Here is a 27,856-nt window from a genome sequence, read left to right as displayed (position 1 = left end):
TATTGAAAAAATGAATTCTAGTTCTAGATGATTCACGAAAAATTTTTTCATGTGTGAAATGTTCATGTAACGTTTCTTTCTTTCTTTCTTTTTTTTTTTTTTTTTTGGACATTATAGTATATAAATATTCAATTTTTTTCAACGAAACATGACTAGTAAATGTTAACAATGATATAACAATGAGACTTATTTATCGCAGAATATAAGTACTAAAGTAAGTGTATTACGTGTTCTCTTGAATTCAAAAAGAATTGTGACTAAGGCATCAATTTTTAGTGTAGTATACTTATATAATAATTCATCTGTCTTTTTCTCTTCATCTTATAAATTTCACTACTTCTAACTCTACAGCGTATTTGGATTTTCTCTTTTCCTTTCTTACGCATCTAACAAGTAGATAAAATATCGATTTAATAAGTTAATAAGTTAATAAAGTCACCGGCAAAATTGTAGAAAGAAGAATTAATTATAATAGCTTATTAAATTTTACAAACAATGTAGAGCACGTAACAATGATAGCAATATTGAAAAAAAAAGGGGAGAAAAATCGTGAATTAATCCTATGAATTAAGTCATTTTTAAATTATTAATTTATATTAGAGAGATATTGAAAAAATAAAGAACACAAAGAGCAACGGCTTCCAAACTTGGGAGAGATATATATCACGGAGAAAAAAATCGATCAGTCTTTTGTTGAAAAATCTTCGAATTAAAATAAACGAAATTGAACAAATTTATCGATTCTAATTTTTAGAATTTCACGAAGAGATGTTTCTGAGATTGAGAAAAAAGAAAACGTGTTAAAAGTTGCAGCCTTGAAAACTGTTGCTTTGGTGCTCCATGTTCTACGAGATCCATCCCACCCTATTAGATGGGAAATACAGAGAAATAAGTTTGATCACAGAGACGGCAAATGAACAAATAATCGTCTCGGATCGTGAGAAATGGAACGCAATCGATCGTTATTTTTTGTTTTTTTTTTTTGTGCTTTCACTTCGTTTCACAAACGTTTATCAAACGCAAGAATTGGCGAATAAACGAAGCGTTTGCTCGTTACCCGAGACTATCTTCATAAAAATATTCTTTGAAACGTTACAACGTTACTTATATTACCCTGAGTGCTATATCAACTCCTCCTCGTTTACATACTATCATCTCTATTTACATAGATATATAGAGAGAAAAAAAAATAGACATTTTCGCGTCGACAACTTATACATATATATATGTATATATAATTTTAGATTGCCTCTTCCTCGAGATCCAAGGAGAAATACTTGTAATATCTGTCACGTAACCCGTGCGCTTCTTCTTTCTTGCGCTTCTTCGTTCAACGAGAGAAATCGATCGTGTTACGCTTCTTCGGACATGCTCGACAGAGATGTGACAATTTTTCCATTCTTTTGCGGTGATTCGTTTAAGGGCTGAGAATCTTCTTGTACCGATTGCGGATACTTTTGATCAGGATAGTTCCACGGCTGGACATCGCCCGTACCGAAGATTTGATAGACGATATAGGTAGCGCACGCGACGCAAGCTGTCACCCCAAATACTTGCCTCCATGCGTCGAGGGCTTGCTGTGAATTGAATTTCCTCGTTACTTTCGATTGAACATCGAGTACACGAAAAAAGTGGGATTAATCTATGGAAATCTAGTGGTTTCAAATGAAAGGTAACGATCAAAGAGGGAAAGGGATTCGAATCGAACGAGGAATGTAGTTCAATTGAATAAAATGAAATAAAATTTTTACTCACGCTTTCTTGGGTGAGGAGGCCAGCTACGATGGGAGATAAGAAACTGGCGGACATATGAATCGTCTGTGCAAACGCCAATATTGGTCCTAATAGCAACGAGCCACGTGATAAATAAATATTTCAGCAAATATATCGTTCGCAATATTTGATTAGCCACTTACCAGCAAAATTTGGCGCTATATCGACGATATTTGCCATAGCTCCTGCATAGGCAGCAGTGATAAGAGTAACGGCTACGAACCAGACCACTAAAACGAGAACTATGTCGCAACCCAGATAGCCAATTAACACCAACATTATACCAGGAGCTACTTGAGCTGCGAAACAAATCTTGGCGTTACGCGATGCGTTGACGAGGAATTTTTTTACAAAATTTTAAGCAATTTTACGTACAAGAGGCGGTGAACACCTTTCTGACATTCGTCAACGACAAAATCTGTCGTGTGATCAGAACGTCAGCTATATAGCAGAATGCAACAGAACTGAAGTAGCTACAGATGAATGGTAAACCAGACAGTACTCCATTCTGAAATAATAATAATAAAAATTATCTCGTCGTCGATATAATTTATAAGAAAAAAAAACTATAAGAAGAACAAGCGTGTACCGCTTGGATGCTGAATCCTAGAACTGTTTTCATGTACATTGGTCCAGAGATGATGAATATATAATGCACCCAGATCCTGCCGAACGTAGTTATTCCGATCGACCATGCTGGCCAGGATGTAAGAATGAACCTCCATGGAACTGGCATGCTCTTCGAACAAGAAAAAAAAGAAAAGAATTAATCAAATACAAAATATATCACAGACAGAAATTGATTCCTCGTGCAAAAATTGGAAGAATTTTAAACAGCATACATCTAACACGTGCATTTATAAAATTCTTATAGTTTTAAAATTGTCGTTCCTGTTATAATTCGACGCGTTCGATCAGAGAAAGAATATTCGAATATTCGTCGCGGACTTGGCTTGGTTTACCTCGTCTCTAACTTGGTTCCCTACACTGCCTTGAATGTATCGTAGCTCCTGCTGGGATATTCGGGGATGAGAGGCCGGCGTGTCGAAGGCGAAGAAGTACCAGAAAAAGCACCAGATCATACCGATGCTGCCGGTAGTATAAAAGACAGCTCTCCATCCGAAGTGAGCAATGATGAATCCGCACAGTGGATAGGTTAACCCGATGCCAAAGCTGAACCCTGAATATAGATAATCTAGATGTTAGGAGTAGCTCACCCCACAACCCGGAAGGAAGCTGAAACATGATGCTTGTCGAATGGCTTCGCCTTGGCTCGTGTACGATTCACATGCGTGGCGACGATCGCTCTTCAGCGGTGGCGTATATTTCACCCTGTAAAGCGATTCAAGTAGTGACTTAGTACGACGGGATGAGGATGAGCGCACGATACGATGCTGTGTCTACTGTGGAACAATGAAACTTCTATACCTGAAACTATATCAAGAGCGCCAATGAACGCCTTCGAACCGACTCACTCCTGAATTCTTTTTTTCACTTGAATTTATAGTTATCAAAGAGATTCATATTCTTTCGTTTGACATTTTTTTTTATTGCAATATCATGGATGATTCAATAATTGTTAAATGCTTTATCGATCATCGTTTTATCATGAGAATACGATCAAGAAAGAGCAGCATGCTAAGTTAATCGTAGTCTGAAGATATATCAGAAGTTACAAATCTATAAGAGATTCTCTGCAAAGTATGGAGATAATGATCGTTAGAATCGTTAAAAGTGTTTTTTTGAGAAGGATATAAAAAGAAATAATATTGTTGTAAAAATTCGATAAATAGATTTTCCAATTACAATTATGAATAACTATTGAATCATCTTTGTGCAATTATCCATCTGAATAATAAACAGAGACTCGAGAAGAAACTGGATCATCACACATGAATCTCTTTGAGGGATATAATTTTCTCTCTTATCTCAATCCAGCCTTGATTATTAACATGGTACAGTGTTTCATGACGATAGTAACACATATGAACTCGCATTCCTCTGCTGCTACGTCAATATACCGATCAGAACGAAGTTACACATCAGATCAATAATAATATAACGCATAATCAGCGAAACAAAAGATCATAAACAATTCGCATAATCGACAATAGCAGAGAGATACTGCACGCACCAAGGCTAGGCCGTCACGACGCGAATGAAAAGGAAACAAAAAAAATTATATATATATATATTTATATAAAAAAAATGTGTGTATACACACGGGTATATAAATATATAAAACAGGATAAAATCATCGTATATTGTGTTATTATTCGTATTTCCGGTAAGTTTGAGTGAGAAGGATGATTATTATATCGGCCGGTTGTGAACAAAGGCGTATACGATAAATTCTCGCTGGGTCGGCAGGACTGACACAGTATAAAATAGATAACAATGAGAAATAGCGTGTATACAAAACGTGTTGCCGTCGATTGCCCGGCTGATTCTACCAGCTGGAAGTATACTCGGGCCTTTCTCATGCTGTTGAGCGGTTGCTGTTGAGTATACCCCTCGTTCCGGCGAATGCAACCAAGTGGAGCTTAAAAAGCAATCAGAGAAGAAAATGAAAGAACCGCTCCTTTCTCGATACAAAATCAACGTATATAATAATACGTATTATATGTGTATATGTTGATCCGTGAATTTTGACTGAAAATAACAAAACCTTTCGTTTATCTTTTTCTCTTTTCTTATAGGATAAAATGTGCTTCTCATTCGAACTTCCGCTTCTCCTATTCTGAAAGAAGCGTCAGACTGTATTAGTCATTATCCATATCGTTGAAACGAAAACAGAAAAGGGGAAGAAAAAAAAAAAGAAAAGGAAGAATGACGATCAGACGGAATTGAAATTTAGATTTCTATAGTTCTCTATTTCTGGCGGCGTGCGTGTCGAATTTTCGCTACAATGTACAAGTGAGGATGGCACTCACCTTGGAAGGAAGACATGAAACGTGACCTCTCCACTGGCGGGATCCAGTGTCCGACAATGGCGTACATCGCGGGCCACGTGAGTCCCTAAACACAGGTATGATGGGCTCGTTTTGAAAGAGTGCAATATACGTGTATAAAATTCCTTTGATGTCGGTTTATTATATATTCTTCTTTTTTGATATGAAAAGTACTTACACTCGCGACACCCTGTATACTGCGAAGCGCAATCATAAATCCATAATGAATTCCTGCTGCAGAAGGCATCAATAAACTGCAGATAGCAGTGATCAGTTGTGAACCGCCGAAAACAGCTTTCGTGCCAAAATATTGTGTCAGCACACCACCTACTACTTGTGACAGTATGTAACACCAGTAGAATGAACCGCTAATGGCGGATTGTATAGTTGGACTCCAATCAAATTCCCCTTGATCCTGAAGAGAAAAATATCGTAATTGTTTTTTTTTTTAATTCACATTTGCAGAAATGAGGATTTTTGCAAACGAAAAGGTAAAAATATTCGCAATATATCTTTATTAATACACTTTAACGTATCTGAAAAATTCTTCATTTTGTAGTGCATTGAAAATTAAAGTAAATTAAAGGAATTATGAAAACGAACAAAATGAAAAAAATAATATAAAAATATTTCTTCAATTACAAAACGATTTTAATTATAAATGTTTATTGTAAATGACAAAGAATTTTTTTTGTTCATTATCGATGAAAAAGTTGTTTTAAATAAATTTTTCTTTTATTTATCATCCTTTTATCTAAAAATTATGTAGATAAAGCACATATTATTTATAATTACAATGCTTATCGATAAGAAAAATTAAATTTCCAAGAAAGAAGAAAAATATTTTCGCAATTTTGAGTTGTTTATTTATTATCATTTGTAAAAATTTTTTTAAAAACCGATATTTGTTTCGATCTGGTTTTCCTGAGAAAAATTTTGTTAATTTTACAATCATAAGTATTCTTTTGGTAAGAATCTAATTCAATTAATACAAAATATTATTACGTACAGATATAGATATAGATATATAAATTAATCTATCCCACTCTTCAATTTTGCATTACAGGATTCGTAGAAGTTACTACTACGACTAAAAATCGCAACCTGTGATCTCTATTCGATAATTCCACGTTATGGTTGCATAAGAACGTGCAAACTTCGTAACCACGTCTTAGTAAATCGTAATGTGATCGTGATTTTAATCATCCTATCAGTTTCAGCCCAATGGCGGAAAGAGTTAACGAGCGTCAGCGATTATTAAGTTCTGCTGTTAATAAGATTTCATAATCCGTATTTTTCGCGAACACCGATCAAGGAACGTGACGTTACGTGAACAAGATTTCTTAACTTCTAATTACAATCGACTGTAATCGATTGCAATCTGTATAACGTAATCGTGCAATGTCATTGCAAACACTGATGTCCATTGTACACACACCACAGAAGAGAATGTTTTTTGCGTTCTTTACGAATCAGATATCAATTTTCGAGAAACTGATTGTCCATTTACAGAGCAGAGAAAAGTACAACGTCTTATATCTTTCGAGAAACTGACCAAGATCGAAGAGAAAACGATTTAATTCAACTTTAAATCGTTGAATTTAATTTTTATTTTTCGCTTCTGCGAAATGCTATCCATTTCAAATTAATATACACAATGTTTCATCGATTTTACAATTAACACGTCCACGCCAAGATCTCTTCTTATTCTTATTAACTTCGTCTTATCACCGATTTTTACCTCAAGTTTGATCGGCGCACTGTTGTTGATAACCGTTGGCGGTGTCACGTAGCAATGCTGGGACGTCACAGTGACATTGGTGTCCGATGTCATGGATGGGGGCTTCACCATCGCCACCATGGCGATGTTGATATCGTTCCTCATCATGAACGAGACCGTGAACCCCGAGAAGGAGAGCATGTAGAGCACCACCCTTGCCGGCACCATGTCTGGAAACGCGAAAGTGTTCTCTGATCGGAGCCACCATCATCTTAAAACCTATCAACTTTCACATTTCTCTTTTCTCTAATGACTCGAATATTTATTTTTTATTTATTTTTTTTTTTTCGCGATACATTCAATACTTCTATGCACAAAGATTGTACGATCTTTTACGATTTGATAGTTTGAAGTTAATCCTTTACCTCTCAGTTTTTGCAGGCTGCAGGGTGATCGTGTCTTATATATGGTATGATCTTCGTATCTGCGTAATAGATTGATATTTTTATATAGAAACCAAGGAATCAATTGAATTATAGAGAACGAAAGAAAAGAAGGAGGGCAAAATGAAATGAAAAAGTGTCAATCGCGATACGGTCAAATAGGATCAAAGAGAAAACGGATTTGGATTGTTTCTTTTTGACAGATTTTTTTTTAACAAAGTTAAGAAAATATTTACTTTCAACTTTACTCGATAGTTGTAATAAGAATCGAAATTAATTGCATATTATTTTTCATTTTTTGTTTGTTAAATTGGAAGTAAAGTTGAGTTTTTTAATATTTCATGTTATATTAAATAATATAACTTTCTTTTTTTTATATAACATAATAATATTTTGTTTAAAGCACTATTTCTTTGCACAATTTATTTGCAAATGTATCACTTGTGAAGAAACGAACGCACATATTATTTGCATTTATCTATTTTCCTGATTTTTGGACAATTGTAACAGAAAAAAATGAAAAAAAAACGTTCGTCGACATCTATAGAAGACATTGATCAAGCGAAGAAAAAATTTTCTTAACTCGATGTGTTTGACGGATGATCGTCCGAATCCACTTATTCTTCGATCCTAACTTAAGACTCGATATTCAATGGACGTTTACACTCGATTCCTTTCTTTTATTGTGTTGTTTTCGTGATATAAGTACGTATAAGTCTCAACAACAGTTTAATGACAATATATTCATCATATAATCGATATTTATGAGCAATTATGAGCACAGTTGCTGCATCGACGAGCAACCAGTTCCTTACCTTTGAGACTCTTCCATCTTTATGCCGATCGATCGCTGTTCCAATCGAAAAGAACTTTCTAACGAAGCACCTAAGGATAGAGAAACAAAACGTGAAAAAATTAAATCCAGATATGAAAATCTATCTTTTAACATTTATTGCTTCGGATAATTGATAGACGGTTTAAATTAAAAAAAAAAAAAAAATTATGCGATTTGAAAATCACTGTAAAACGCTAATAGACATTAATAGGTATCATTACACTATGGATAAATCGCTTTGGCGATTTAACTATTAAGCTCTATACATTACTATTATCGTATCGCAGACATCTGTTATATTATTTAAATAGTCAATTATTAATCTATTCGCATGAAACCGTGCGATTCTATAAATAATGCTATAAATTCTATGAAAAATTCTTGGAAGACTTTATCTATTTTCTTTCTTTTTTTTTTTTTTATCAATTAACTATAATTGATACCCTCGACACATTTATCTAAAAATGTTGCAATAATGCCACGTTGTATTTTTATGCAACTTCCTTAAATCCATATATTTATCGAGATCGTGCACGCAACAATCAAACTTTTAATTCGACTGTAACCACGCGAATAAAACCTTTTAATAGCAATTATTGATCCTAGTTAGCTTCTCATCTATTTCCCTCGCCAGGAATAATAATAAGTGTTTTTCCATTGTGCGTTTGTCAACGGCAAATTCCTTTCCCGAAAGTTAAAAGACAAAGCAAGAAATCATAGGAGATGGATAAGTGGATAAAAGGAGCTAATTTTTCACCAAGTTTACACGTGCGTGACCGTTTTAATTTTTCTCGATCCTTCTCCGGAACAACGCGTTCTTGTTAGAGATCGATGGAGGAATGTTCAGAATTTAATAGCCAACTCGTGGGGGCGTGATGAAATTCCGACACGAAACTCATATAGCATTTCAACGATCTTCATGATCAATTCGCGAAAGGTCGAAGCTCATATCGCGGCAAAAGGTAAAAAAAAAAAAAATCATCTGAACGACCTTGCATTCCTTCGATGAGACGATGCCGCATTGTTTTTTGCAAATTATATTATATTCATATGTAGGATAATATATAATAAATGAAGAATATATCCGTATTGCGAGAATAACGAGGAAAAAGTTATGTATCGTTTCATCCGACTTTGCTTACGAGATGTAATAAATTTGTAATTATATTTTCAATAGTGGAATTATATCTTCAGTTGGTGAACATTTCGACGAGAGTGAAAGTTACAATAAAGTTACTTTCAACGCAATATCCATTCGTAAAAAATATATTTTTTTAGGTGTCTTAGGATCGAGAGTTGCTCTCAACAATTTTTTCATAAGTGAACAATTACGTCGAGTCTGTCCAATAGTAACTTTCACTCTCAACATTTTTATCTACTAACGAAAAATAATAAAAATCCCAATTCACATCCTCGAATGCATTCGTTTGGAATTTTCTTTTGTTTATTATTCGAAGGAACGAGAATAATAAATTAAAAAAAATAAGATTAGATATTTCGTAGAATATATGTTGAAATATTCCGGTTGAAGAATCGGACAGGAGTTTTTTAAAAATTCGAATGAATGTGAAAAGTGAACTTGAACCAATAGCCACGAAGAAAATGCAATGGAAATATTTAATCATGTCCAATCTCAAATATTCTCATCAGATTACGAATTAATACATAAAATTTACAATAAGTATATATATTAACTTCTCATATTATTTTTAAACGTTGAAATCCAACGTTGTTACTTTGTATATCTTTATCAATAATGAATGTAATTCTTTGTAACCAATTTGAGGTATACAAATGAACAAAATTAAATTGCGATTAAAAAAAAAATATATATATGCGTATAAAATGTATATAATCGTAAGATAACATGGTGGTTGGTAATATCGATAGCTAGGCCAATGATATAACGATATATTATCTGAATAATGCAAAAGCAATTTCTCATTACGACTATTATGACCACTAAAAGGAATAAAATCAGTGAAATTTGCATTGTAAGCATTTCCAATATTCACGTCCGATCCAATTTTCACGTTTAATTCATTCTGCAAATTCTTTGACGATTAATATCACGTTGTTTGCAATATTTTTCATTGTGTTAATTTAACAATCATGATGAGCGATAAAATAATTGCAATGCATATTTTTTCGATTCGAAAGTATATATTGAAATTGAAGGGAATTTTCTCGATTCAAATATTGTATTGTCATCCAATGTTCGAGTAAAACAGCTTTGCCATTTGGTTTTACTTATTCCTTATTTATATAGGAATTATATAATCGAACGTTGGTATTAAATTCTCATTACGTATATTCATTAAACGATCACCTTAACTTAATGAATCGATCGTACTTTCATAATTAGACGAAGATCAATTCTGCATCGCGTGAATAACGTTTCTCGAGTAGAGGAATCAATACGATTCTTCGAATTCTTCGTACATTTTTCCCGCATAATTCAGGTTACTAGACACATTATTGGCTCATAAAAAATTTGTGACGAATTTTTATCGAAGGCTGTTTTTTTTTTATTCTAGTACGAAAAGTATTTACTTCTCGAGATTATCTATTTCTATAATATATCATATTTCCATTGAAATTTTAATCTTCATTTTTTTTTCTGATATTATTTTATCTTTATGCTACAACAGTTTGATACACGATTTGCCACTCCGATTGATTTAAAATTTTTATGAGAATTCATGTATTAAAATTAATAATGACGAGGCATAAAAGTATGTATATTGATACGCAAGGAATTCACATATTCATATAAAAAGGCAATGTTTTACATTGCTAATCCTGTATCTATCTCGTTTTTTATGCATATTTTCGCAATTGGCAAAATAAAAAAAAACAAACTTACAAAATCACACAGAACGGATTAACATGTAATTGCGGATAACATGTAATTTTTATCATAGCACAATATAAAACCGGAAAACATTTTTACTCACAGCGAAGCACGTGGCTAAATGAAGTTTCGCTCTTCCTGATTAAACTCCAATACCAGTGTTTACACCATTCGTCGAATCGCGCGAGAACTTTTATGAAAATAACGGATAAATTTCACAATCTTTATTTTCCAAATATCGATAAAATATCACAAGTATACGTGATACGAAAACGAATAATACAAATAAATCAACACCAATTTTTCTTTTCCTTTAGAACAAAAATAATCAATCACGTATCAAATAGAAAAAGAGAATATTATCGATAAAATATCCAAAAAGCTGAAAAAAAAGACGATAATTAATAATTATCTCTCGAATAAGTATATATATCTCGAGATTAAATGGAAAGAGATTCGCGTCGAAACGAAGCGCAATGTCGCGTTCGAGTCGATCTGTGCTCGACAACTGACGTCCGAGGAGCAGACCTTTTGACTAAAGTTGATGAAGTACGGAAGAAATCAACCCGGACGAGGAGAACGGCCGACACTGAAAAGCGACCGAACCACGAGGCATTGACTATCTTCCAGGCCCCACCACTATCACATTTTAATCAGCCGGGTAGGAAGTTCGCAAGGATTGTAAGCATAACCGCGAACGAGGAAACGTGATGATGACAATGACGTTCCGGCTATAATATGTATTTGCTAATATATCTCGCTTGTGACATAGCGGCGATGCGTCCAGACGCCTCTCCCGACGACCGGATATTATATCAACGTGATCGAATAAACAATGGATGGCATGACAAAGGATAATGGGTGTTAATTGGAGTTCGAAAGCGAGATATATAATCCTCCGAGCTGCTTATTAGTTTTCGTGTATATAGAGGGGTGTAACGATGGATCACGTGCTTATTCTTTCACAATTTTCATCCTTTTTTCACGGTAAATCTCCTCGCTAATTTGAACATTTGCATTTAGACAATCGGGTATAAAAGAAACTTTCGTATATTTTTTTCACTTGAAAAAATCGACATCAAATTATATGAAATTTATAGAATTAATGATTAATTTTTAATTGGAATTGTTTGTATCGTGATAAATATTTCCATTTCCGTTTAAACAATTGCGAAAGAGGGTGCAACTTTTGATATATGTATTCTTTTTTTTATTTGAAAAAATATTGAGAAAAATTGGCATTGCATCAAATGTGCACAAAATTGCATAAGTTTGTACAATTGATGGATGACGAATGCCTTTTTTTTTACTGGAATTGCTTTTATTATGGCTACGATGAATTCTTGCTGTTTTTGATTTCATGAAAACAGATGCACATTTCGAGTTTGAATTGAATGTAATTTAAAATTGAAAATCTCATAACACGCGAATATCGTGAAGAGCTACTAAATGATTCGAAAAATGATTTCGATTTGATTTCAATCGAATTTTATTTTAGTATTTTACTATAAAAAACATTAAACATTAAATATAAGTTTAATATTAAAAATCGAGTTTAGAGTAAAAACATATTTCTTAAACATAAATAAGAATTTTTAACATAATAAGTAACAAAATAACCATTAAAAGATGATAAGATTACATATTTAATATATTGGATAACAAAACATTTCTATATATGAGTTTGCTCATAAATCATTAATGGAAATAACAATATAAGCAAAGAAAGAACTTCCTCGAAATTGTTTGAGTTAATTTTTATGAAAATTTTTCGTTCTTTTTCGTTCATACTTTGTCACGAACATCGTTCGTGAATTTGCAAGGTCGCTATAATGAAACGAGTCAATTTCCAACGATCGATTAATGTCTACGTGGAAGACGCAATTCGTTTGCTATCTACATTGAATCCATGAACCATGAACGCACAACAGGTGTCACTTGATATTTCACTTCATATACCATATTGTCTAAGCTTTTATTTGGAAAACTATTATAATTGTAATACGATACAAGATTAATTAGAAGTGTATCATTAGTGCTACTGTAGATAATGGTAATATTGTATTTATTATTAAATGTTTAGTACATAAGATTATATGAATTCATAGTGAGTATTTCCTCGATGTAAGGGTGATATTTGTTTCTATTAATTTTTCAAGTTTAATTTCTATTTTGTTTTCAAGTTTAATTTGATAAATATTAATTTATGATAGTTATTAAAAACAAATCTAATAATTAGGTAAAAGCAATATGTGAAAAGCAAATAATCTTTTTCAATTCCACGATTATTTAATGACTAAGCCTTATCGTTGCGTGAAGCGGAAGAAATATACGTCTTCTGAATTTTATACTCGGTTATATTAAGCTTAATTATTTCTTAAGCTAAGTTGACCCTATTAAACTGTATAAGTAAGTCGGGTCACACGATTCGCTCGATGGAAATTCTTGAGCCGGCCGGCATCAAATTAGACATGTGATCAATCCTCGTGATATTACTGGTCGCCCTCGATTCTTCGATTATTTCTTTTTCCTTTTAAATTTTTCGAAAAACTAAGTATCTATATCAACTTAACAGTTTGCTTATGTAATCAACTTAAAATATTTAAGATACATGTATTGTGGATTTTTCTAATTGATAGATAATATGCTAACAGAAACACTTTCTTCACTTTTTTTCATCTAACTAATTTCACAGACAATTATGCTGATTCTGTAACTAAAGGAAGGATCTGTAAAAAAAAAAAAAAAAAAAAAGGATTATACGAAGGATTATAAGAAATATATGTTTAGAAGACAGTTAAGGTTATAGGAGTATTGGAGCCAATTATAAATAAAAACGTATATACGAAGCAACATAGCTATGAACAATCTATAAATGTTGAATTATTTAAAACATCGTTCAAGAATATCGAGCATATAATACGTACCGACAATTTTGATAATCAGCTATCGATAACTTATTGGCACGTACATTAATAGTTCGTTATAAAGTTATCACAGATAGATTACGTCATTCGAAATATGTATTTTCAATCGCTGTACTTTGTTCTATTATCCAATTGCACGATATAGATGAATATCCACGAAATGAAACATCTTCGATAGCTTAACGAATTCTAACCTCACCGCAACGACGCTTTCTTACAATTTTGAGGTTATGTCCGTTCGAGACGGTGTTCTCTATTACGAATGCAGCACGTGGCCGTGGCCTTCGTTTTCAAAAATGGGAATAGGAGAAAGGAAATGATCGATAGTGACAGTGACTCACCGCCGGTCTGTTTTTGCTTCCGGCAAAGTGTTGCAAATTTCCGGCCCTCACATTTTTCCACGAAAGCACGGGTATGCACACTGTGTTTCACACGTTCACCGACATTCTTTCGTCAACAAAGTAAATTGTGAACTCGCTGTCATTCGAACTGGATCCACGAAACACACGTTCACACAAGAAACACACGGAATCACGAGCACTCGATGCTATGGCGTTACGCCGAGGCGCCCTTGCGCTCGTTGCTCCGAGGCGCAATGGTCACGTGACCCAGTGGCAAATACGTTCGCGCGCCGATCGATTCGAAGCCATTGCGTCGTCACGCGGCGTCGCGTCATGTTGTTTCCTCCTTTATTGCTGCTCTTTTAAATTGAATCGTAAAATATCTGTAGATATTTTCATTCCTCGAATGAGACAGAATATATGTAACGTTTTAGAAAAAAAAAAAAACGGAAATTCATTGCACCATTTAACATAACAAGTAAAAATGATTTGCAAAAATCGAGTTTTAATAACGTCACATCGTATCATTGTAAGAAGTTATATAATTCGATGTAAAATATATGTGAGAAATTGTTTTCACATTTACATTTTAATATCTTTTGTATGCTTATTAATTTATTGATAAACTATTAACTATGATAATGCGTTTTTCTTCATACCAACGAATAAATCATTCGTACATCCACTTTAAATAGGTCAAAGCGGCAAGAAGGTCATGTACTTTCACTGCTTCGAACTATTTTAGAATATATGTATATCAATCGGTCGCTTTACCTTGCGTAAGCGAGAATTCTGCGTGTTTCCCTCCTGTCTTTTCTTTTTTTTCTTCTTTTTTTTTTTTTTTTTTTTTCCCCACTTGATATTTTTCTAACGTTGGATTCCGTACATTTCAGAGTGGCGCAAACTGTAACCATTAGCATCAATTAAAATTCTCTGAACGAGGCCATTCAGCGTAGAATGAATTTCGCGGTAATAAATGATTATGCGTGACGCGAAACGCATTACTGGTCAACTTCTCATCGATCTTTCGTTCGATTATAAACTGTCACCAATTGCGAAGTTCACGATCGATCTCTTCCTGAACCTCGTGTACTGTAAATGCAACATTCGGAATTGCTTTCGGAAAATCCAACATAAATTTCCAATGTCAATGCTAACAAACTCGTCCTAAATGTCGTCATATACACGATGAGCCATTCGAACAATCCAGCCCATCCACGAAAAAAATCCGCAAAGTGCTGTCCGGCTACGACTCTTCCGCATCACAAGTATTTTCGATATCGTGTTTAAAAATACGATTGAAGTAACGTGCTTTACGATTTTCCCATCCTTCAATCGAGAAAAGAAATCCGTTAACTGCAATTTGAACGCGACTCTAAAGCGAGCAAACGAGAGCCTTTTTAGGTTATACGTCTACATCTTCCTTGTATCTATTCTTAAGGCTTAAACGAATTTCCTCGACCTCGACGTACATAGTGGACGACGATGATTGCGTGAGCCAGGTGAAAAGTGCCTCTTTAGAAAACACAAGTATCTTGGTGCCCAGAGAACGTCAGAGAGATGTTAATCATTTAGACAGAAAGATCGATAAAACGGTAACACCGGTATTCCTCCTTCGTACCATCAAAGATCAATCGTCAAACTGTAATTTCCCTGTTTCACGCGTATCCTTAGACTTCTAATACAGGATTTAGTGGTAGAAAATTTTGGAACTGTCATACAAGACCGACAAACGTCTTCGTGCCGGAGAATTCCGTGATTCAAGAGGGTAATTATTTTATTGAGCATAATTATTCGCACGCGAAGCGAGCAAAGAAGTTATTCCCATCGTTTTTTCCTTTTTTTTTTCTCTTTGATCGACCGTGATCGTGCGTTTGATCGATTGAAAAAAAAAAAAAAAAAAAAGAGAGAGAAACGTGATTAAAACGATTGCGTCGCTCGACGCACACAATCCCACGATCGTATCCCATTTTATTAACCATTGGATTAATTAATTCATTGACGGACATTCATGGACGGCCTCTCGAGAAGCGGAGAACAAGTTTCTATTCGCTCGAGATCGAATCTTTCCGCCTAATCCTTCTGATTAATTCTGATCGATTAATCTACCGATTGCCGCAGAAAGCGAGTTGATCAGCGCGTTGACGAAACAAATATACAAGGTTGAGTCTCAAATGCAAAAGGCGCAATCCGATTTGAAGAGGAGCGAAGAGCAGATAAAATTGAAGGATCAGGAAATTTACAAGATGAAACGAAAGGTTCGACATCTTTGTTCCTTTTGTCTTTCGCCGCGATTCTCCTCATCTTAGCTGCGATCGAAATTTCAAATTCGTGCAGATCAAGGACTGGGAGATCAAGAACAAGAATCAGGAGAGTTTGCGAAAGAAGGAGCAGCAACAGCAACGAGTTCAAGCCGACCAGTCGGAATATCTCTACAGAAGATGTCTGATGCTCGAGCAGAGAATCTTCGAGATGGAGGTTAATCAATGCGCGGATTATTACGGATTATTATTTATCAGAAAGAATTTAGCGAGAACAGAATTTCGAAAATTCGATAATTCTTTTTTTAAAAAAGGATGAAAGTATCGTTCGATTCTTCGTTGTCGCGCGCAATCATTCGTTAAATTTCATTCGTATTCGCAGAAATTCTTGGCCGATTATGGTCTGATCTGGGTTGGCAACTCGACGAACTCCCCGAAGTATCCTGAAACGATCTTCAAGTAAATCGAGTATACGTTACTATTTCAATCCATCGACACCCGATCGAATTAATGATCAGTTAGCCGTGCCTTTTAGCAACACCATCGAGACATATTACGACCAGATTATCGCAAACATCGACCAGCTGAACCTGGCCGCTGGCAAGGGTGAAGTTCACGTGCAACATAACGAGAGAGGGAACGGAGCCTCGTTCAAAGTAAATCTTCTTCCTCCTATCTCTCTCTCTCTCTCTCTCTCTCTCTCTCTCTTTTCGAAATTATGCAATTTACCGTAATTTACGAGTATGAGAAAAAACAATTATTTTTTAATTTGTTTGTCGAATGTTACGAGATTGATCGTTGCACGCTCTGATGAAACGTTGGGTTACGTAATTATCCTACGTTTTCTTCGTCCACGTTGGGCGTTAATGGCCGCGTTACATCGCGATATTAGCACTCGTATCAACGAGGAGTATCGATTTTCACTGTCGATCCTTCAGCATGGGCGTATTGAAATGTTGACAGTTGACGTTAATCGAACAAACCGGTTACGAGTGACAATGACGAGTTACGAGCACGTGTGTAGTACGGGGAAACGTAGTCGCGACACAATTCTAGCCTTCAACTGAGAGTCGTGGTTTCTCTCTCTCTCTCTCTCTCTCTCTCTCTCTCTCTTGTACTCTGTATACTTTTTATATATATATATAAGATAACAATTATGCTGTTAAATAATTAAAAGTTAACATGTTAATAACATGGTAGGCGGTTGATCGATTATTAAAGTGTCGTTTAATTATTGTTTGAAGACTCCCTCTTGCATGTCGCTAAAATTCTACAAAAATGGAATAATAGTTCAAGACGGCCCACTACGATCTTACGAAGATCCAGCCACGACGTCATTTCTTAAGGATATCTTGGACGGCTATTTCCCTTCCGAGCTGCAAGAGGCTTATCCAGAGGGCGTACCTTTTAAGGTGAGACGTTTTTCTTATCAATTTTTCTCATGTTTCGATTAAAAGGAAAAGGAGAAAAATAAAGAAAAATATCGTTTTGATGATGTATCCGTTCGTTATCAGGTGGAAGATCACAGGAGCCAATTGTTCTTGAGCACGTCCGAGTTTCCTGGCCAAGGTTATCGATTGGGAAAAGAAAGCCTGGCCAATAACACGATCATTTCTAGATCTCGTACCAGACCTCCCACCATTCAACAGAGAATGGCTCGTCGTGGCGCCCCTTCCAGAGATAATCTGACTAATTTCGACCCCAACGCGCAACTCTTGTCCCCCACAACTAGGTACCAACGATTAGATATTCAATCATCATTTCGATCGTGACCGATCGTGACGAAAGTGCGAAACTTTCATTCAGCAAGTCGCAGAAAGCGAAAAGTCCCTCGGAAGGCCCCCCGTTGGAGATGTACGTTCTACGCTCTCAGATTTTAGCGTCTCACAACAATATCTGTTCCGACACCCACTTGCAATCCCACATCAATGCCGAGTTGGGTTTGAGCAATCGAAAGGATAAAGTAAAGTTTTTGTTGATACGATGACGTTCAATGTCGATGATTTGAGAAAAATTAATTTTCATCTTTAACGCGCTTAACGTGATATTTCGAATACATTTGCTTTGTTCCACAAGCGTGAGCCGAATAACAGGAACGGAGAGTACGATTCCACGACACGCGAAGGTTGTGCAAAGTCTAAAGGTGTCATGAGATTTCCAAGTTCTGGCAGATGTTATCACAGCTCCTCCGATAGATCGTCCAAATTATCGCCCAAGTAAATCCTGATTAAATCGAGATTAAATTTCTTAGGTGTCCGTTTATTTTTATATCGTTATTGCTTCAGTCGATTGGACGGCGACGATCGATTCAGGCAGCGATCGAGATCTGCAAGTTTACCAAACTCTAGATTTTCTATTAATTCGAGGTCAACACCGAGAGCGAATATTGATGTTAAACAGTATGCAACTTCTCAAATCCAATCTGGTATAACGAGGAAAAGTCAACGTTCAACAAGATCCGCTGTACCAGTCAGAAAGAATGCAGTAAGAGAGAGAGAGAGAAAGAGAGAAAGAGAGAAATAATTTTTTCGAAACGATATAACGATATATTTTATGAAGAGATATATAATATTTTTTCTTTCTTTCCTTCTTTCTTTCTTTCTTTTTTTCAGCCTCCGATTTTACATCAGATCAATGAACCATCGGGAAAAGCGGGCGAGCTCCGTTTAAAAGTCAGATCTCTGAATGGCGGTACTATCTATTTGGTGCATGTATCTGCCGACGAACCAATAGCTCGACTTTATCAGTTGTTAGATAAAGCTATGTCAAGAACTGTTCCTCGAGGATACAAAATTGTTCTCAGCGGGTAAAAAATTCGTTCACGATTCGTTTATTCGTCTCAAATTTTCATACTTTTAATCTTGGAAAATTTGTTATCTTTTTTTATCCTCAGATATTCGCCGAGAAGATTGGAACAATTAGGAATAACATTAAGAGAAATTGGTATTACTAGGGATAGCGTTTTGCATTTAGTGAACGATTAAATATCAAAAGTATAACGAATTTCCGAATTTATGTTATTTAAGAAAAAAAAAAAAAAAAATATTGTAAAAATATTATATTTATGGAAAATATACACATTATATATATTTACGAAATTTTATCGTTCTACGATAAAAATTGCAGCTTTGAAATCGTAGTTTACCATGGTTGATAATGGTAATGGACTGTTTGATAACTTGTGAGATAACAGGTGAGAATTCAGAGAATTTTTCCCTCGCGTATTTAAAGAACATTTCCTTGCTCGTTTCTATAATTTTCTACTTCGTATAATTCGATAATTTATATTTGAACAGTTAATTGCACTAAATTTTTTTTTTTACACATATCGAATGGATAGATTAGATAAATAAATCTTCAATAGCGGCAATTTTTTATTTTTTTTTTTCTATTCTCGTTATTGTTAAGCTTTTTTTAATTTTTTACATCAAAATCGTCATATATTAGGATATATTATATTTACATTGAAAATTAAGATTAATTATATATGCTTATATATAATTAGTTTAAAAAAAAAATGATGAAAGATAAATATGAAGATAAATAAATCTTCAATAGCGGCAATTTTCTATTTTTTTTTTTCTATTCTCGTTATTGTTAAGCTTTTTTTAATTTTTTAGATCAAAATCGTCATATATTAGGATATATTATATTTACATTGAAGATTAAGATTAATTATATATGCTTATATATAATTAGTTTAAAAAAAAAAATGATGAAAGCGTGTTTAATTAACATCCCGTGTACCGTCTGTAGTCATGTACCAAGAATAAACGTAGACAAGGATAGGTAATGAGTGCGAGAAGGATAGAGATATGTTAAAAATTGTGAATTCAGCGCCATCTTCAGTGTGCCGCAAAGTAAACTACATTTAAACAAGGAAAGAGAATAGATGAAGAAAGATGGAGATAGATGTAGCTTGATTGCTGGCGCCATCTCGCGAGCTCCAAAGATACTTTAAAGCCGAAAAGGTAGAGTAAGAATTAACAAATGGCGCCATCTCGCGAGCTCCAAAGATACTTTAAAGTCGGAAAGGTAGAGTAAGAATTAACAAATGGCGCCATCTCGCGAGTTCCAAAGATACTTTAAAGTCTTAAAGGTAGAGTGAGAATTAACAAATGGCGCCATCCGGCGAGCGCCAAATGTATTACTCCAAAGTCGAGAAGGTAGAGTAGACGTTGCAGGGTGGCGCCATCTCTTGAGTATTCTCGGAACGATATTTTTTTGATCGCCACGAGATGGCGCTAAGTGTTAGTTTGTACCATATATCTATCCTTCTCTTACTATTTCTCTCTTTCTCTACGATGTGTTTCGTTTGCGGCACTCTAGAGATGGCGCTGATTTCATAATTTTTATCCTATCTCTGTCCTTCTCTTACTATTCCTTTCCTTGTTGCACTTACTGTACAAACTTTATACACTGAAGAGATTCCAATATTATAATTTTATTCTAATCTTTAGCTTATTGATTAGAAATTTTAACAGAGCTCTTTCGATCTAATTTTTTATATATCGTAAGTATATATATCAATATAATAATTATGTATTATATAATTATATGTTTTATAAATTAAAAAAATAATTCCAGATCAGATGCCTCCATACAATAGATATATAAAATAAATATATGCGTAAGTAATCACGGAGGAAATAAGAAACATTTTTTTTTTTTTTTTGATGTCAATATTTCATAATGAGTGATATCAGTCCTGTAAAATGTTATATCTATCTTGTCTGTGATATTAATCGTAATATCTTAGAGTTGATAAATGAGTTAATTATGCATTTCTTGAGATGGTAAGTAAATGCTTTTGCAATAATGATCACGAGTTCTTATCCTGTATCATTACGAAGACAATTTTTATAACCTTAAGGGCAATAACTCGCGTAATTTAAATTCCTTTTTGTCGATCCTTTTTAATAATTATAAAAAGAAAAATGCTTTAACAATATAAAATTGCATAATTTTTCAATTTTAAGATAGATTAAACGATCCATCTCGTAACGACTAGAAAATTTTTGCACAATTTTAAAAGATCTTTAAAAAATTAATTTCACGTTTAAAATTTGTAAAAAATTTAATTTTGATTACTGTTCATTATTTTTTTCTAGAATATAAAAATTTAATACTTTTAATATTTTTGTTTTATTAATTCTAAATTATTGTTTTTCAGTTCTTTCCACAATGAAAATGGATAAATTTTAAAATGGATAAATGTACTGTCTCGAAGAATATATCTAGGAGATATTTTTCATATTTCGAAAAAAGATTATGTGTAATTTATCTGGATAAATATAAATAACTAAAGTTTGATTTTTAAATATCGAATTAACTTTCATTTTCTTTTATAATTTTTAGAAAATTCGAAATAATTCTTCACATTAAGATATCTTTCACGTTGAAATTTAATCGTAAATTCCTCGAGCGCTTAGTCGTCAATATAAAAGAGTGAATTTAGCCCCGATTCGCAACAGGGAGCTTTAAGGAAGCACCGACTGTTCGTGACGTTGATGTCTCATTACTAGTTTTCGACGACGGAATCTTTAGAAATATATCGATGGTACAACCGTCGTTACTCGAGAAACGCACCGATAGTGGATTATTCAATTGAATTGCAAACTTTCCTGTACATTTGTGACGTACAAGAAAATTTTCAGTCGTTCACTCGACGAGCAAATTGTGTCTAACGAACCATCGAAACATTATAGAAAATTGCATTAAGACAACGATGAATTTGTTGCTGCTTCACAAGTTGTTCGAAGAAGAGACAAATATTTCGGGCTTGCCATGAAATACTTTACACATGGCGTTAATTTATTTGAAAATCGTTTGGTTCTAGACAAAACAAAATGATGTGCAAAAATATCGACTGAAGTTTATTTATTTAAATCAATTATAAATAATCGAAGTTTGCATTGGACGAAATGAGAGGTCGTCGCATTTTTTTTTTTTACACTCCTTTCTTTCACGTATTAAATAATTAATTAACATAAAATTTCTTCCTTTCATTTAAATAATATATACATCGTGCAGTTCATTTCGTATCAATTCACACCGATTCTCATAAGATGAATTCTAACAATTTTTCTGTATCAGCAACTTTTATCTTCCTTTTCCTTATCAACTATATTAAATGACACGAATTCCATCTATTATTTGCTGAACTCTTCATTCATATATAATATACATAATATAAAATGTAACGTGATTCAAAGTATGTTAATATTCGGTACAAAATAATTAAATAATTCATTCAATAATTAATTATTATATTTATAATCAAAATTGCTTCAGAATTCATTATGCATTTTAGAAATTCTCTAATAATTCATACGAGCCCCTATTAAGGAAAAAGGAAAAAAGTCATTTGATTAATGATTCAAATTCAAATACGACGAGAACAATTTAATAATCATAGGAATGTTGCTTGACAAATTGTTCTATCCCACGTTATCATCCGTTGTCCTTTATTCGATACCTTTTTTCTCTCTTTTAATTTTCAGAAAATTTCCTATTATCCCCTCAGGAAATACCTCTTCCAAAATTTCCAGCCTCGCCATTTCTCCAATTGCAAATCGATAATAATCTCTTTCACGCTCGAGTTGCATCGGATCGAGAAATATTTAAAACGATAACAAAATCTCCTGCTGACCAATGACTCCGATGGTATTTCATCGGCCGATAATGCAGCGTGGAAAGTCACAATTGGAACGTCCAACGGTTGGACGAAGTCGAGGAAAAATTCATCGACGTGGTGGCTACTTGTCTCCAGGAAAAGATTAAAACCGTCCCGTTTCTTCCAACCGAGAAGATTGGCTGGTTTAAACGTCCTCGTTTCGTACGATTTTCTTCCAAGAAAGAAAGAAAAAAGAGAGAGACAGAGAGAGAAGGAAGAGGAAGGTAAATGCCAGGGCGATAACGACCGACGTAAAAACACGCCACGACACCTTACGCTCGATTTACTTGTTCGATTTACTAGGTGGAGCTGGGTTTCAAAGAGAGACATGGATGCATATTTTTTTTTTTTTATATATATATATTTCGGGGTCGAAGATAACCACGCTTAAATGGAGTTTATCCGCTCGTAGTGGGGAATAGACGAAGAGGAACGAGCTCGGGGGTGCGAACTCGGTCACGAACTCGAGCACGATTGGTTTTCGTTTTGGGACTTGGTTATCGCTCCTCTTCGTGTGAAACGGAGCCACCATTTGCTTTTTCGTGGTTTCGCTCGATCAAGTAAGTGGCAACGAAGTGGAGAGACGCGCAGGTTGAAGCTCCGCCCGATAAAGCACGATTTTACTTAATGACGATTATGGATTAATTAGTGGAGGAGGAGGAGGCGTGGGATCCTTGGTTGGTAAATTGAATCGATGAAATTGAATAATTTGGACGAAGGGAACGTCTGTTTGCAGCGAAAAGGAAAATATGAGATGTGAGAGTGAAGATGGCTGTATCTTGATCCTTTTTAATAGTTTATATAAATATTGTGATAAGTATATCAATTATGTTAAAATAAATAATTACTAGATACGACAATATGCTGCTAGATAGAAAATTGGAAGAAAATTGGAAGAAAAGAGGGTAAAAATCGGTGGAGTAAAAACCTGATTGAATCTCGAATTTATAACTTACCCATTCAAATAATAACTTTTCTTATATTTATTCTAATCAAAGTATCCTTTGAATAGAAAAATATCGTGGTAAGAAAAAGCGATTTATTTAATAATATCAAATTATTTCGATCGAAATTGCATTTAATCGATTTCGCATCGTCTCTGAAATAAAACTTGCTCGAAAACGTAATTACTTTCGCGTACAACTCAAACATTCCTCGTTTGTTAAGAGGCGTTCGATTAAATTTTCGAATAAACGGAACGAACCTGGCCATCTCATTCTCCCTGACATTTTTATCGATGATTCGATCGGTCAGCGGCCAAACGGCACCACTCCAAATGTCACCGCTGCATACCCAACACCGGATCCATCACCGTTTGTCAATCAACGTGCAAATCGATGGTCCCATCTTTGGAAAATCTTTAAATTTAATCATCCAGAATTTTCTCATCTCCGTTATCTCTATATCCCGTTCATTTAGCAGAAAGTTGTCGAGGATCGACTCATTGGTTGGGAGAGAAACTTTTACTCGCCAAGTCTGATTAAACGCCTGGAAAGAAGAGAATCTCTGTGTTGCCGGGGGAACGAGAAGATAGCAACTGGATCTTTCGTTGGAACGAAATTCTCGAAAAGATTGGACCATGTTAGATTATAAATTAAATGAATATGTGAACACGATGATCATAATGAATCATTGGATATTGATTAAAGAAAAGTATTCTTTATTGTTTGGTTGCAGGTTTTATGCAGATAGAAAGTGAGATTTGCGATAAGAATAATGTTATTTTTAGATATCCATTGAAAGTTTTAATATATTCATTTCATTTTTTATCGATGGAAAAATAAATTCTTCTGAGATTTTGCTGGTAGCTGCAAGTTTTAAAAATTAATATAAGTAAAAAAAATATTCTATACTCTAAACGAATGTTAATTAATATTTTCTGTTTAAGATTAAGAGGAAACAATGATCTTGGAAGAAAATCTTCTTTATCGTCAGATGACAAAGACATTGAACTGTCCAAAGAAATCGATCATTCGATTTCACTTATCGAGTCGAGCATCAAACATTAACGAGCCATATATCGATCGTCCCCGTTTCGAGGATGAATTATTAAGAAAAAAAGTGGAGTGGCCGTCGCGTTAACGAGCGTTAACGTCTTAGATGCAATTTATCGATCATTTGATCCCCACGACTCCATTATCCGCGGTATTAAGCGAGGAGAATCGATTCGTCGATGTTAAATAGCGTGTTCCTCCTTGTAATTCGCTAACGAACCGCCTGCTTGCTCCGTCTGCTTCGAAACGTTAACAGAGCTTCTAATTTACTTTACCGTTGCTAAATCTTGTTAAAAAGTAGTATTGAGCCAATTTGTCTCCTCTCCGCTCTCGCATCGTTGGTCAAAGAACGAATTTCTCTTTCTATCGAGGCGGAATTTCGTTCTTCAGAATTCGTATTCGTAACCTGATGTTCTATTATTGATATTTAATAATATCATTAATTTTATCAATGATATTAAACAGTGTAAGTTATTTGTATAAACGTTAAATACCACGTATTTGAAAATTTATAACAAAGAGATATCGAATTTGAAAATTAACAAAAGAACTTGTAACTTTCAAATAATCTTCCGATCTATAAAAATTAATCGATCGAAGAATAAAAACACGTGAGAGGAACGAGTGAAAGTCCGAAAGAAGTGACGTTAAATTTTTCAGAAAAACTCCAGATTTAAATTAAATTTCACCCGAGAAGAATCCGTAAAGAAACGAATTTTTATTTGAGAAAAATTCATTAATCCTATAATCCAAGAAGAAGAAAAGCGTATCTTTTTTCTTTTTATTTTTCCATCTCTCTTAATGCCCTACTGCCCCAAAAATTGGATCGAGACCAATCTTCTTCCTTCTCTTTCAATTTTTCTTCCTTTCATCGGGAGGAAATCAGCATCGAACGGAGCTTCGTCTCCTCGATTCAAGCCGGGAGAAAACATTCGAGGATCCGTCCCCGTTAAGAATGAGGAGCAAAAAGGAACAGAAAAGATTCATTTTATGCCGTAATAACGATACAGAAAAATTAACGAGCACGCGCCGATTGGAAATCGCCCCTATAACCGGGCCCGATTCTTATTTCCTCTTCCATATTTCCGTATTTCCAGTAGCGAGGAACGAGTCGGATTTTTAAAGGGCTCCCTTTGACACTGGGCGCGGTTAAATGAATGCAATTTTCAATATGCAACGATGGAACCCAGCCACTTCGTCGTGACAATTTAGTCCCCGCCTCGGAAAGGACTAACAGCAGCAAGCTACGCTGTAAATAGGAGCGTCCTATATTCCACGTTGGAGTAATTTCAGACTAATTTTCTCACAGTGGAATCCACTTTTACGCGAAAGAAATTTTTAACATTTATTAAATGAATTTTTTAAATCGAATTTTTTGTTGAACCGAATGCCAGACTTTCTTTCGTAATAGTAGAAGGAATATAATAAATTATATGAAAAGTCTGGTAGAACTCAGTATGCGTAATTTTGTACGTGAAAATAAAATTATATTTTGGTCACGGTGCATGTGTCTCGAACAGATTGAGAAAAGTCGATCTGGAAAAGGTTGTTATCACTTTAATTGCGAGAAAGTTTACGGTTAAAAATATGTATTCAGAGGTTTAATTATATTCGTTACTAAAAAACGAGATTATTATTTCGGTAAGTAAAATAACGTTTAATTCTAATATTTAACAAAGTGAAGCCAATATTCATCGGGTTGAAGTTAATTATGAGAGAAAACGTAAGTTTCGAATGTGATCTAAAATAACGTATCATTAAATTACGTATGAAAAATTTTAACGCATCCATGTTTATTACTCAAACAATAATCTCAACGATGAAACGAAACACAATTTTCGAACGCGAATATTCGAACGATTGTTTTCAATTTCGAAATCATTATCGTTTGTTTCGTCGTGGAATTTAATAAGTCGACGTATAAATATTTTGAAACGAAACGAAAGTTTCCACGATTCAATAATTCGCCATTGATTTCTAATGTCTCGAGACGGCTGTTAAAGTCGACCGTCTCATTCACTCGAAAGTCGTCGATCGGTTAACATCGATAGCCTCGCGTGCGGGAAATGAGATTTGCACGTAATGGTAAACGAAATCGTGCTCGCTGAAGGCAAAAGTAACGTCAGATCGATCTCTGAATATGTATCGAGGAACAAGCCGATGGCGTGATTATTGACGAGCAATATCACTCGTCGTTCCATCCACGATGATATCCCTCTATAAGCTGCACTCCCTTCCCTTCGGATCGATGAAATTCCAGCCGAAACGAATTTCGTTGTGCATTATCATCGAATGCTGTAAAAGAAAGGAGGGGAAGATCGTGCTTTTCCAACGATCGATTCGAATCGAAGAGGACGAGCACAAGGGATCGTTTAATAATCTGAATTGGATGAATTCGACGCTGTGGAAATAGAAAAAGATCTCGATGATATTCGTTAAAACGTGTGTATATATATATATATATATATAACAATCATTTAATCCTCGTTATTTCTTCGATTGAGAGATATGTTTCGATCACGTTCGCCCGATCGCGATGAATCGAGAGAGAAGGAGAGGAAGGAAGGAGGATTTAATTATTTCTCAGCTCCTCGATCGAGCGAAGAGTCAACGTGCATACGTCGTTTTGCTTACGCCTGAGTGTAGAAACGTCCAAGATCGATTAAGTAAATAAAATTTATTTATTGAATAGTGGCACACCAGTGATGACGCGACAAGTATTCAAACTGAACTCGCTTCCTTCGAATCAATTTTTCGTAACATATCCATATCGTAAACAGTCGTCGCAATAATATTTCCTCGAACAAAATTTCTTCGTTCGATCGAAATATGCAATTACGACGATCACTACGTCACCCCACGTGTTTGGGCGAATCGTGCCCGATTTATCAGAACAGGGATATATGTATATAAATTCTCGGATCGGAGAAAGAAAACGGGATGAAAAAGGACGAACCGACGTGTCTCGTGGAAGACACTCGGTACTCTTAATTAATCGACACGGATGAAGAATTCATTTATCAATTGGGATTAACTGGAGATTCTTCCGGAGAGGAATTATACGGGAACTCGATTATCTCT

General features: G+C 34.6%; 2 protein-coding genes across 7 annotated transcripts; one reads left to right on the top strand and one right to left on the bottom strand.

Moving 5' to 3' along the window:
* Positions 1-962: 962 nt before the first annotated feature.
* On the bottom strand, positions 963-14,111 carry LOC100863208 (vesicular glutamate transporter 2). Of its 5 annotated transcripts, XM_086903408.1 has the most exons (13): positions 11,105-11,257; positions 10,680-10,958; positions 7,703-7,772; positions 6,870-6,928; positions 6,466-6,674; positions 4,903-5,139; positions 4,707-4,791; positions 2,736-2,953; positions 2,363-2,512; positions 2,149-2,281; positions 1,917-2,072; positions 1,756-1,841; positions 963-1,577 (listed from the first exon to the last, which is right to left on the bottom strand). In XM_086903408.1, exons 3-13 carry the CDS (start codon positions 7,717-7,719, stop codon positions 1,353-1,355), a joined length of 1,575 nt encoding a protein of 524 aa, XP_086759534.1. In that variant the 5' UTR covers positions 7,720-7,772; positions 10,680-10,958; positions 11,105-11,257; the 3' UTR covers positions 963-1,352. The 5 variants fall into 5 exon arrangements, with proteins under 5 accessions (XP_086759534.1, XP_012339179.1, XP_012339178.1 ...); XM_012483725.3 differs by lacking the exons at positions 10,680-10,958; positions 11,105-11,257 and adding an exon at positions 13,845-14,111; XM_012483724.3 differs by having other exon boundaries at positions 10,680-11,214.
* A 624-nt stretch (positions 14,112-14,735) lies between these two features.
* Positions 14,736-19,194, top strand: LOC100865105 (uncharacterized). 2 transcript variants are annotated; one of them, XM_086903455.1, is made up of 14 exons: positions 14,736-15,112; positions 15,286-15,439; positions 15,519-15,612; positions 15,966-16,102; positions 16,182-16,322; positions 16,488-16,564; positions 16,641-16,761; positions 17,350-17,517; positions 17,620-17,837; positions 17,912-18,068; positions 18,182-18,321; positions 18,391-18,589; positions 18,718-18,911; positions 18,999-19,194. In XM_086903455.1, the coding sequence occupies exons 1-14, from the start codon at positions 15,033-15,035 to the stop codon at positions 19,087-19,089; spliced, it is 1,971 nt and encodes a 656-aa protein (XP_086759581.1). In that variant the 5' UTR covers positions 14,736-15,032; the 3' UTR covers positions 19,090-19,194. The 2 variants fall into 2 exon arrangements, with proteins under 2 accessions (XP_086759581.1, XP_086759582.1); XM_086903456.1 differs by having other exon boundaries at positions 14,881-15,112; positions 18,736-18,911.
* Positions 19,195-27,856: the final 8,662 nt, after the last annotated feature.

Source organism: Apis florea, unplaced genomic scaffold (genome assembly GCF_048593485.1).
Source record: "Apis florea isolate Af1SG1 unplaced genomic scaffold, ASM4859348v1 contig_2291_pilon, whole genome shotgun sequence".
NCBI lineage: Eukaryota > Metazoa > Arthropoda > Insecta > Hymenoptera > Apidae > Apis > Apis florea.
Note: the sequence above shows the minus strand (reverse complement) of the source record. Positions and strands in the feature narration are given on the sequence as shown.